Here is a 13,631-nt window from a genome sequence, read left to right as displayed (position 1 = left end):
TTTATTTATTTTTGTGGTATAATTTAAATAAATTTATTAAAAAATATCTATGAGCTATCAAGAATGGGCAGAAGAGTATTGTATAGAATTCGAATTGCTCACCATATAATTTGAATCAGAGTGATTCAAACTTCCCTGTGCGTAATTCGAATCATGTAATATCTCACCATATAATTTAAATAATTTTATTAAAAAATTATCATGAATATTTTTTAATAAATTTATTTAAATTATACCACAAAAAAATATTTTATTTTATGTAAAATAATTTAAAAAATGGCTTAAAAGATGTTAGAAGTACTATAAAAATTTGTAATGTCCTAATGACTTAGGACATTAAAGAAATACTCCACATAGTCACTAATAATTTAGAAATTAAAGAAAAAATATTTTTATCATGTATTTACCTAAATCACTAGAATATTACAAACTTTTATAGTACTCATAACATCTTTTAAGCCATTTTTTAAAATTATTTTGTATAGAATAAAATATATTTTTTAATTATTTTGTATGGAATAAAATATTTTCTTTCACTTCTAAATTATTATTGACTATGTAGAGTATTTTATTTAAAATTTGAATACATGCATGTATTTACCTAAGTTATTATAACATTATAAATTTGTATAGTACTCTTAACATTTTTAAGCCATTTTTTTTAAATTATTTTGCATAGGATAAAATATTTTTTGTAGTATAATTTAAAAAAATTTATTAAAAAAATTTATTAAAAAATATTCATGAGCTATTAAAAATGGACAGAAAAGTATTGTATGGAATTCGAATTGATAGCTCATTAATATTTTAAAGAAGTCTCGTAATTAAATATTTTGTTAGCTTTTTTTAACGTATGAAATAAAATATATATTTTTTTAATTTTTAAATTATTAATTTTTTAGTAAATTTTTTAATAAAATTTTTTTAATAAATTATTAATTTTTTAACAGCATAATTCGAATTATACCATGAATTACTGTATGTGTAATTCGAACCAAGTTGGTTCGAATTAGTGTGTGCTTGTGTTTGTGTGTAATTTGAACCAAGCTGGTTCGAATTAGTGTGTGTGTTTGTGTATAATTCGAACCAAGCTGGTTCGAATTATGTAGAAATGGAGTTCGAACCAAGCTGGTTCGAACTACATATAAACGTGCATTGGTGGATTCATGAAGCAGTTTTTATTTTGGCTGATTCACGTAAATTATTTTCTCCCTTGGCTTATTTCTGTTTTTTGCCCTAATTTGTAACAAAATAAAACAGGTTATTATAAAATATTATCATATTTTGTAATAATTTATAATGTTGTTACAAAACATTATTCTTTTGTAATAATCACTAATTATTATTACAAAAAACTATTTTTTTGTAACAATTTTAAATTTGATACAAATTTTTTGTTATAAATATTTCATTTTCTTGTAGTGACGAATGATAATAAAACCCTTATAGTTAGGAATAACAAAGAAAATCTGTAAATATTGATACTGGAGAAGCTATTTGAAGATAAAGATGAAATATTCCATTTTGCAAATCGTGCTTAAATTTGTTGATACAAAAAAATGAACTTAGAAAATTTATCCAAGTTTTTAAACCAGTGAGCAGTGCAGTAAAAGATAAAAGTTGTAATTTGATTTTGTGACTTAAGTTTAGATTTGAAGAAAATGTTTTCTGAGGTGTTAAAAAAAAAAAAAAGATAAATATCAAAATCAAAAGATGAGAATTCAAAAGCTATCACACGATAAGGTATATTGGTTCAGTCAATACTTGTCTATCACACCAAATGTTAAATATCAATGAATTTTATATTTTTATTTATATTTTGATTATAAATATAAATATTTAATTATTTTATATTGTAATATGTATTATAAGAGCGTTATGGATTGAATAAAATTGACTTTGCTTTAGTTTAGATTTGATCTTAAATATTGACTTGATCTATTTTAAAAATTCTTACTTAAATATAATGAAACTTTATTCGGGAAACGATAAAATTGTGCATGCTTAGACAAAACTTAAATAAAAAAGATAGAATATGTTAAGTTTGTATGCTAATAGAGAAAAAACTAAAGGAAAATAGATTAAAAAAAAATTTAATTTAATATATTGACGGTGTAAAATATTTTACATAGTTATGTAATCACAACTATTATTTTTATGATTATTTACTCAATCAATATTAAAAGTAATTGTTTTTGCTAATATAGCATTATGTGATTGAATGCATGCGTAAAATAATTTTACATTGACAGTAGTGTATCAAAATTAAATTTATTAAAAGAATATAAAAAAATGCATTGAAATTGTTTAATATTAGTTCATCACATTTAATGAACCAAAAATACCTATTAAAAATTTACATTGTCAAAAAATAATACATTAAATATCATAATCAAAATAAATAAATATATACTAAATCAATTTTTTGTTCAACCACAGCACAGGATCGGATAATTCAAACTTTAATCTTAACCGGATTGAATGGTTTAATCGAGTAAAATTATTTAATTTTAAATTCGACCGAATTCGAATAAAATCGAAGCCAATTTATCTCAAATCGACCGCATCTGACTGGGTTTTCAAACCGGAGAGAACCATAAAGACTCCTACTATATTACATTGACGACCGATAATTTTATGTTCATGTAGGATAGTTGACTCAAACATCTCGCTATCAGAGTGCTGCACTATCTCTGTGGCTTACCTAACCTTCATAAAGTTGCATGATACTTTATTAATTTCTCCTTTTCTCGTTACAATATTTTTATTTATCTGGGACAGTTTTTTTTTTTTATTTATAGAGATTTATAATCTTCACCAAATAATTTGTAGAGATTTTTAAAATCTCTAAAATTTGAGGTGCTACGAGATTTTTTGTGAAAATTTTTAAAAATCTCCATAATCTATTCAGTGGGATTTTTGCATTGTGTGTGTTTAGTGAGGATTTTATATTAAACTTTCGTAACGATTTTAAATTATTTTGTGAGATTTTTAAACCTCCACAAATTCTATAATTATTTATTTATTTTTAATTTCAAATCATTTATTAATCTCATCTCATTTACATATTCTCAAATTAATTTATAACTAAATCTTTTATAACACAATTTCTCAATATAAGACATAACTCTTAAATGCCAATTTCTATCACAAAACAAAGCTAACCTCTTTATTTGAATCTGACGTGTACCCCGATAAGCTCGGATTTCTTATCAACATCAGTAACCGACCATAAATCACAGAAACAGATAATCAAAACAGAAACGAGCTACTTGACTAAAACACACGTGCAAGTCAGAGACTATCCACTGACCGTTACCAACTACAACGAAACTCACTCCCTCAAACCACTAATATCGGAACAACTAAAGCAACGGACACCACCTCACCCTTCTATAAAACCAATCCCAAATAACCTAGAAAGACAGGTGACAGAATCCATTCTAATTTATTATTCTCATCTCTCATACTTTGTATACTTACTTGAGCGTCGGAGTGCTTTTTGCAGGTGCTCCCGCCGCCGTGTTTCATCGCGCCGAGGTCATTTTTGGAAACTACCTCTCAGACAACGTATAACTCTACCAGGAGCTAAGCAACCTCGTCGGAGACACATACCTCGGTTGACTCGAACGGAACATCTGGCGCCCACCGTGGGGCCCGAAAGTTAATCTAACCCCACTGCTTTCTACCATACTCCATTTTCTTTCTTTTTTACACAGGGTTTCTCAACCTTCTAGCATGGCCGATAATGGAGTCCCTCAGCTCACTCAGGCCGAGCTCTTGGCACAAATGGCTGAATTACAAGCTGAAGTAAGGAGACTCACCGAACTATCCACTCAAAACAGCGTTAACAAGTGTGAGGAGAACGGTTCCAAAGGAAAGAGCAACGCAGACCTACTAAGTGTCAACCCACCAAAAGAGAAGCTGACCTTGGACAACCCTTTCTCCGAAGAGATTACTAATTACCAGATGCCTAAACACTTCACACTGCCTTCCTCACTTGAGCCATACAAGGGGATTGGTGACCCCCGGGCTCATATTAAGAAATTTCAATCTATGATGTTCTTTAATGGTCCTAATAACGAACCTGTTCTTTGCAGAGCTTTCCCTACCTATCTCGACGGCGCAACCCTACTTTGGTTTTCAAAATTACCTGCAGGATCAATCTCTTCTTTCGAGGAGTTGGCGAAATCCTTCATAGACTACTTCGCAGCAGCACGGATATACGTGCATGGATCAGACTACCTCGGCACCATCCGCCAAGGTCCCCAAGAAAGCCTGAAGGACTACCTAACCAGGTTCGCAGAAGCAACAATGGAAATACCCGACCTAGATCCCGCCGTCCACCTGCACGCCATAAAGGCAGGACTCCGACCTGGAAAATTCACGGAAACAATTGCGGTAACAAAGCCAAAGACATTGGAAGAATTCCGAGAAAGGGCGGCAGGACAGATGGAGATTGAAGAGCTCTGTGAAACCGAAAAAACGAAGAAGAGACAACCTAAGAGAGATGATGAGAAGGCCACAAAATCGGCAAATGTCAAGGACCTCAAAAGGCCCTTCAGGCTAACCCCGAAATTTGACAATTACACCAAGTTTAACACAAGGAGGGAAAGGATAATCAAAGAGATACTTAACGCCAAAATTATAAAACCGCCAGCAAGAGCTGGGAGTTATCAAGACCAGAGATTCGTCGATAAGAGCAAGCACTGTGCCTTTCACCAAAAATACGGCCACACAACCGACGAATGCGTAATAGCCAAAGACCTACTAGAAAGATTGGCTCGGCAAGGCCTCCTAGACAAATACATTGAAGGAAGGAAGCATAAAGAGGGTGATAGAGAAGAGCGCCAACAGACCTCGGGAAGCAAAGAAACCAACAAATGGTCAACTAACACGCCACCCAAGGGGATCATAAACACCATATCGGGAGGATTCGCCGGGGGTGGAGAAACAATTTCGGCAAGAAAGCGTAGCTACCGCGCAATGCTCACAATAGAAGGAACAACACCACATAGCAACAAGGACGCTTCAGACCTAGAAATCGTTTTCAATCAGAAGGACATATGCTCGGCCGCGCCACACACAGACGACCCAGTGGTAATTTCTATCCAAACAGGCGAGTTATTGGTAAGAAAAGTCCTCCTGGACCCAAGTAGTAATGCTGATGTTTTGTTTTACACCACCTTTCTAAAAATGAAAATATCTGAAAAACTTATACAACCTTCATCCGGAGAATTGGTCGGATTCTCTGGAGAAAGAGTACCAATAAAGGGCTACATATGGTTGAAGACAATGATGGAAAACCACCCATTGTCACGAACCGTCGACATACAATACCTTATACTTGACTGCCCTAGCCCTTATAATATCATTCTCGGAAGACCTGCTCTGAACATGTTCAGGGCAGTAGTTTCAACCTTTCATCTATGTGTAAAATTCCAGACACATGACGGAAAGATAGCGACACTACATTCAGACCGACAACAAGCTCGGAAATGTTACAACGCAAGCCTAAGAAGGTCGGCTCCAAGGCTAGAATTCCAGCAAGAAGTCAAAGCAATCCATAACGCAACTGAGATACTGTCCTTGGCAGAGCTTGATCCCCGGGAGGACACCCAAGAAAGACTGCAACCAGCAGACGAGCTTTAGAAAATCCCACTAACAGAGAAGCCAGAACAGTTCACATACATCGGCCAGGCACTGCAAGAAAAGGAAAGGTCAGAACTCGTAAAAGTATTACAAGACAACGCCGACCTATTTGCCTGGACTCCGGCGGACATGCCAGGAATAAATCCGAACATCATCTGTCATAAGCTCGAGACAAACAAAGCAAGCCGACCTATAGCTCAGAAAAAGAGGAATCTCGGAGCAGATAAATCAAAGGCAGCACTGGAAGAAACCGAAAAGCTCCTCAAAGCCAACTTCATTAAAGAAATTAGATTCACTACATGGCTCTCGAACGTGGTAATGGTAAGGAAAAACTCAGGTAAATGGCGCATGTGCGTCGATTTCACAGATTTAAATAAAGCATGCCCTAAGGATGTTTATCCTCTACCATGCATCGATAAACTCGTAGACAGTGCATCAGGTTTCAAAAGTTTGAGCTTCATGGATGCATACTCTGGTTACAACCAGATACTCATGCATCCAGAAGACCAAAGTAAAACCGCATTTATAACCGAACACGGAAATTTTTGTTATAGAGTAATGCCATTTGGCCTAAAGAATGCAGGTGCGACATACCAGAGACTAATGGACAATGTGTTCCATCATCAGATAGGTCGGAACATGGAAATCTATGTGGATGATATGGTCGCCAAGACCACTCATGAGAAATCACATTGCGATGATCTTAAAGAGATATTTGAGCAAGTCCGAGCATACAGAATGAGGCTCAACCCAGAAAAATGTGCTTTTGGGGTACGAGGAGGCAATTCCTCGGATTCATGCTAACATCGCGAGGAATAGAGGCAAACCCGGAAAAATGTGAGGCCATACTCAACATGGCGAGCCCCAAAACAGTAAAAGAAGTACAACAGCTAGCAGGAAAAGTAGCAGCACTATCTCGGTTCCTACCATCAGCATCAAGCCGATCATATCATTTCTTCCAGACAATAACAAAGAACAAGAAGTTTCTATGGACGGAAGAATGTGAAAAAGCATTCACTGAGCTCAAAGTTATTTTATCATCACCTCCAGTACTGCAAAGACATGAAATCGGCAAGCCCTTATACTTATACCTATCTGTTTCCAAGCACTCTATAAGCTCGGCTTTAGTGATCGAATCAGGAAAAGCACAACAACTAGTATACTTCGTCAGTAGAGTCATGCAGCCAACAGAACAAAGGTACCCAAAAATAGAACAGCTAGCTTTAGCGCTTGTAACGACGGCGAGAAGACTTAGACATTACTTTCAAAGCCACACAATAATAGTACGAACAAACCAACCATTACGACAAATACTAACAAAGCCGGAATTAGCTGGACGACTGACCAAATGGTCCATAGAGCTCTCAGAATTCGATATCCAGTTTCAACCAAGATCGGCACTAAAAGCACAAATCCTAGCCGACTTCTTATCAGAACTAACCTCGGCTGAACACAGCAAGTACTGGGAGTTACATGTAGATGGAGCATCCAGCCGAGGAGGAAGCGGAGCCGGAGTAATTCTGAAAGAAGGAGAAAACGTAGTGGCCGAGCAGTCGCTACAGTTCCACTTCCCAGCAAGCAACAACCAGGCCGAATATGAAGCCCTCATAGCCGGACTCAAGCTCGCCCTCAACCTCCAGATACAAAGCCTGACAGCACATTGTGATTCCCTCTTGGTAGTACAACAAATCCGAGGGGAATATCAGGTAAAAGATCCCTTGCTAAAGCGATACTGGCTGATAGCAAAGGATCTTATTTCGAAGTTTAGTTCATTCACCATTTTACATGTGCATAGGGAAAAGAACATTAGAGCCGACGTATTATCTAAACTTGTTGCCACTAGGGCAGACACACAAACATCAGCACTAACACAGCTGACACTTAAAAAACCCAGCATTGAACTTATATCTATAACAAACATTAACCATCTCCATGAATGGAGAACACCTTTTCTTGAGTACATCAATACAGGTACCGTGCCTAAAAACGAGCTTAATCCACAACACTTCAGACGAAGAGCAAGTCTATATACAAGTGTGGCGGGGGAACTGTACAAGCGCGGCATCTCACAACCATTGCTAAAATGCCTGAACACCGAGGAGGCGAGAGAGGTAATGGACGAAGTACATGAGGGCGTATGTGGAAACCACATCGGAGGAAGAGCCCTAGCCGCAAAAATCATCCGAACAGGATACTTTTGGCCGACCATGAAAAGAGATTGCATAGCAAAAGTCAAGACATGCGACAGATGCCAAAAGCATGAAGCCATTTCTACAAAGCCAGCCGAACTATTGCACAGCATGGAGGTAAGCTGGCCTTTTCAAAGATGGGGACTTGATATCCTCGGCCCATTTCTAGTAGCACCAGGTCAGGTAAAATTTCTTTTAGTGTCAATTGACTACTTCTCAAAATGGATAGAAGCACAACCTTTAGCAAAGATAACAGCCGAAAAAGTAAGATCTTTTATATGGAAAAACATAATATGCCGATTTGAAATACCAAAGGAAATAATATCAGATAATGGTAGGCAATTTACCGATAATAAACTCGGCTCATTTTTGAACAATTTTAATATACAGCACTATTTTAGCTCGGTCGAACACCCGCAAACCAATGGGCAGGCCGAAGCTGCTAACCGAGTTATATTGCAGGCAATAAAGAGAAAACTTGACAATGTGAAGGGTGAATGGGCCGAGCTAATCCCAGAGGTATTATGGAGCTACAATACAACAATACAAACAACCACAGGCGAAACACCTTTCAAGCTGGTATACGGGTCAGAGGCACTAATTCCAGTAGAGGTCGGAACACCCACAATCAGATCCGAACTATATGACGAACAAAACAACACTCTTATAAGAAGCGCCGAGCTTGACCTCGTCGAAGAAGACAGGGATATCGCAGCAATCAAACAAAGAGCCATGAAACAATTGGCCGCAAGAAGACACAATAGCAAAGTCGTCCCGAGAACTTTCTCAGAAGACGACCTTGTCCTCAAGCGAACTGAAGATGCAAGACGACCTCCTTCACATGGCAAGCTCGCCGCAAACTGGGAGGGACCTTTCCGAATAGCAAAAGTACTCGAAATGGGGGCTTATCAACTCCAGACACTACAGGGCAACCTAGTGTCAGGGAACTGGAATGTTTTCTCGTTGAAAATGTATAGGTCATAAATTGTACAATTAGCGGATGAAGGCACTCTTTTTCCCCCTTAGAGCTTTTCTCCCAAAACAAAAAGGGTTTTGCCTAAGGAAGGGTTTTAACGAGGCCGGACGCCCAATATATCCAAATTATCGAAATTGTTTCTATCAAGTGAATCTAAGCCTAACGAACAAAATACAAAAGGGAATTACGTATACAAAATCACAAGAAAGTGATAACATTAACTTGGCCTAACCTCGGCCAGAGCAAAACAAGTTCAAAATAGCAAACGAAACAAGAAGACCAAACCTCGGTCAAACAAAAGAAAACAGTCAATGATACATATCCAAAACATAAACAAACTAAGAGGGAGGAGCGTTTTCATCATGCTCCTCCACAGTACCATCTACAACCAACTTCCCACCAACTACTATCTTAGTCATATCAAGCTGATCACTGTCAAAATCTGGTGCCAATACAGCGATCTGACTTACAGCTCGTTCAAATCCATAAGAAAACATCTCCATACCATTCTCCTCCAGCTCATGGACACGGGAAGTAAGACGACCTTTAGCCACATCACCCTCCTTAACTTTGGTTTGCAGAAGACGAATCTGATCTCTTAAGCGAGTAACCTCCTCCTCAAACTCCTTTGCCTTGGCCACAGCACTTATAACAACATCTTCCTTTTCCTTAGCGGCCCTCTCCAAATTAGCAATCTTCATGGTGTACGACTTCTCCAGATCAGCAACCTTGTTCACAGCCGCCTGCTGCTCAGCGCCGATGAATTCGGTGGTACGACCAACACACATTAGGCGAGAAGCAACAATCTAGGCAAATTTGAAATAAAAAATAAAAATCAAAAGACAAACCAAAAAGCTATAAAAAAGTTCGGACCATAGCAAACATTACCTGAACAAATTTACCAAGAGATTCCACACTAATACGACGAGTCATCAACATGTCACCAGGATATTGAGACACTTTATCAGAAAGATCAGCAAAGTCAAATTGGTCACTCCACAGAGAATGCGAACCAGAACCAGGGATGAAACTATGAAGTTTCTTTTGCCGATCAAAAGCAACCCTACCACCTCCAGCAACCTCCCTGGTCTCCTCCGAGATCACCTCCACAGAGTTTTCAGCATCATCCCTTTTCCTTTTGATAGAAGACGCCGCTTGAGCCGCAGATTGAGCAGCATCGCCACCCACTTCATTCACGGCCGCAGAGGCATCAGTAAGCTTCTCCTTCTTCTTCTTCAGAAAAGACTGAAGACGTGACGGATCAAGAAGAGGAACTCGCCCACCTGCACAGAAACAAAAAGATCAGAATAAATGAAACATACGAAAAACAAACACAGAACATTCAAGAAAGTACCTAAATACGTTCTCAAACCCTCCATATCACCAGAGTCATGATAGTGAAGAAGATCAGGAATAGACAGACACTCCCCACCAGCAAAACTCTCTACCAAAAAGTCCAACAAACGCTCTTCTTCCTCACTTCGCTCCACAGCCTCAAGTATCTGACAGGGTTCCGAGCACCAGTACAGGGGGAACCTCTCTATCAATTCATCATCAAGATAAAAAGGATATTCGGACTCTGCTGTTCTCACTTTAACAAACAAGGATTTGAAGTTTTTGAAGGAAGACTTATAAAGAAGAAAGAGAGAACGACCAGGGTAACTACTCAAACATACCCACAACCCCTTTCTTACCCCTTTCGCTTGAAACAAAGAAAAAAATACAGCAAGAGAGCAGGGAACAGAGAGAAAGCTCATTAAACACTGGAAGGCACGCAGGAAAGCCCACGAATTGGGATGCAACTGTGAAGGCGCGCAATTTAACTGGGTCAATACGTCGCATTCAAATGCCAAAAATGGAAACTTTACATGAAGTTCAACAAGGCAAAGAGTATAAAAGTAAAAATATTGCCAATCTCCCCTCCTTTCACAAACCCTATCCTCACTAGAGCATGGGAGGAACTCAACAACAACATTCGACCCTCTCTTCACGACATTCAAACCCCGAATCTCACCCATAGAGTCAGAATTAACAAATGAGGAGGAACGGGTCCTCACGTCATCATGCACCCAATAATACGGATTGGCCTTGTCATCTTCCACAACCTTCTCTTTATCTCTCGCCATTTCAGAAGAAAGAACAGTGAAAGAAAAAGAAATTACAGAGAAAAGGACAAACCTTTGGAAGTCATAGCAAGAGTCAGCTACTAGGAAGAATTTGAAACAGCAGTTCCCGAAACAATGAAAAATTATTGCAAGCCCACTAACTTAGTGGGTAACTTAAATCTCATCCACTAAAAGACATGGAAAACCCAAACGGCAAGGGAACGCATTAAAAGCGGGCACGTTTTGCAAGAGAAGAAACGATGGTCTTCAAAGGTCACCCAAAATTCTTCTAAATATCATTTGGATAAAAAACCACGAACGAAAAGACAAAATAAGCTCGCCTACCATTTGCACACAATGCCAGCCGACCTTGGGGGTTATGACGTGTACCCCGATAAGCTCGGATTTCTTATCAACATCAGTAACCGACCATAAATCACGGAAACAGATAATCAAAACAGAAACGAGCTACTTGACTAAAACACACGTGCAAGTCAGAGACTATCCATTGACCGTTACCAACTACAACGAAACTCACTCCCTCAAACCACTAATATCGGAACAACTAAAGCAACGGACACCACCTCACCCTTCTATAAAACCAATCCCAAATAACCCAGAAAGACAGGTGACAGAATCCATTCTAATTTATTATTCTCATCTCTCATACTTTATATACTTACTTGAGCGTCGGAGTGCTTTTTGCAGGTGCTCCCGCCGCCGTGTTTCATCGCGCCGAGGTCATTTTTGGAAACTACCTCTTAGACAACATATAACTCTACCAGGAGCTAAGCAACCTCGTCGGAGACACATACCTCGGTTGACTCGAACGGAATAGAATCAATAATAATTAGTGAAAAAAGTACAAAATTCAAATATGATATATTACACAATGATCACCACAGTTAGGCATTATTATGTATAACATATTATGAGTCTACATTCTAAAGCAACTCAAATCAGAAACAACAAAGATATAATAGTGATACAAACAACAGCTATGGTGGCAACAATTGAACCTTGATCAAGTGATTTCTGTAAACTTGTTTTTGAAAAATGCTGGTAAGCCAAATACACTGCAATCAATAATGAAATGATAGCACCTCTTTTTGTGTCCCTGACATAGACAATAACATTGAATCGTTTTATGAAAAAGAGACCTCATAAGTCATAAGGGAAAAGGATGACTAAGAGAAGTGCTAGAAATGGTTATCCAAAATAATAGATGTGATTATTATATGGTTATGTAAACCGTTTTACACTGTTAGTGCATCAAAATTAAACTCCTAATTATTAGTAAGATTTTATTAGAATAATTAAATATTTTCACAATAGTATAATCGATTTTCAATTAACACTAAAAATTAATTATCACTGTATTTTTATATTTTTATTTATACTTTAAATATAAATGTTTAATCATATTCATATTTTAATAATAAGTTTAATTATTCCGCCAGTTCTTATTGTTTTATCAAATTTTAATTATATTTCTATATTTTTTTTAATTGGATATCTATACCTTATCAAATTGTATAATTAAGTTCCTAATGTGACAAAAATTTAGAATTAACAAAATATTACGTTAAATAAAATAGAATATTCAGTCAAGTGTTAGGCATATTTGTTTTGTTTAACAGATTATTTTGTTAATTCTAGTAGAGATTTAATTATAAAATCTGATTTGTTATAGAAACTCAATTGAAAAAAAATATAAGAATTTAATTAAAAATTTCGCAAAACTATAGAAATCGATAAAATAATTAAATCTTAATAATATATAATAATATATAATAGCAAAACATAAATTTTGGTATCTAATTTTATTTTTCAATATTGTCCTTAATAAAAAGTATTATTATCATTTTCAAAACACTGATGGTTGCCTTGCCCTCTCTCCATATATATTCTACCGTTACTCCAATTTTAAAACTTATGCTTTAATGATTTTATGCTCTGAAAAGTTTAAGTTTAAGTTAGAATTAACGTCATCAAATTAATAATTCTATATTTAATTTCACAAATTAAATGATAATTTAATTGATATAGTATTTTAATTTTTTTTTAATTATATATTATATAAATATAGTTGGTCATTATATATTGTATAACTATATGTTATTTCTGGCTCTTATATTATTTTAAAGAATTATATTTTATATTAATTTTTTAAACATTAAAAATTCTGATAATGATTTTTTAGATATTAATGTGTCAAATGATGATTTTTAAAATGCTCTATTTTACATTCATAAGTTTATTTGAATTCAAATAGGAATATTTTATTATTGACATTTATGTTAAAGCCTGAACTCATGTGCTCTTATTGCATTCCAACAAGGTATGCCATCAGGCTCTTGTGTTCTTTTGCTATTTTATGTGCTAATTATTATATATATTATATACATACACAACTGAATTATTTTATATTTATTTAATTTAATTTTAGTTTTATACTCATTTTTAATTTATAATTCTTTAGAATTTATACCATTATTAAAATAAGTATTAAATATTTTAATATTTACATTTACATATTAACATGTTAGTAAAGATATTTATTTTAAACTTTTTTAGAGTATTGAGTTAAGTAGTAGGTCTTCGAAAATTTCGACTTAGGACTAATAGGGATATATAAACATCACTATTAAATTTCACATAATAAATTAATAGAGGGATATAACGTGTCCACCGTTTTACTATCGTGCA

The 13,631-nt window shown here is 35.9% G+C and overlaps 2 protein-coding genes across 2 annotated transcripts; one reads left to right on the top strand and one right to left on the bottom strand.

Annotated features, from left to right (window-relative positions):
- The first annotated feature begins 3,738 nt into the window (after window positions 1–3,738).
- On the top strand, window positions 3,739–5,652 carry LOC148543877 (uncharacterized). Its single transcript, XM_088498754.1, has one exon. It carries the CDS (start codon window positions 3,739–3,741, stop codon window positions 5,650–5,652), a length of 1,914 nt encoding a protein of 637 aa, XP_088354880.1.
- A 3,410-nt stretch (window positions 5,653–9,062) lies between these two features.
- LOC148543876 (uncharacterized) lies at window positions 9,063–9,605 on the bottom strand. Its single transcript, XM_088498335.1, has one exon. The coding sequence runs from the start codon at window positions 9,603–9,605 to the stop codon at window positions 9,156–9,158; it is 450 nt and encodes a 149-aa protein (XP_088354461.1). The 3' UTR covers window positions 9,063–9,155.
- Window positions 9,606–13,631: the final 4,026 nt, after the last annotated feature.

The sequence above is a fragment of the Arachis ipaensis genome, chromosome B9 (assembly GCF_059453495.1).
Source record: "Arachis ipaensis isolate K30076 ecotype BB chromosome B9, ASM5945349v1, whole genome shotgun sequence".
Taxonomy (NCBI): domain Eukaryota; kingdom Viridiplantae; phylum Streptophyta; class Magnoliopsida; order Fabales; family Fabaceae; genus Arachis; species Arachis ipaensis.
The sequence above is the reverse complement of the archived record's forward strand: the minus strand, read 5'-3'. Positions and strand labels throughout refer to the sequence as shown.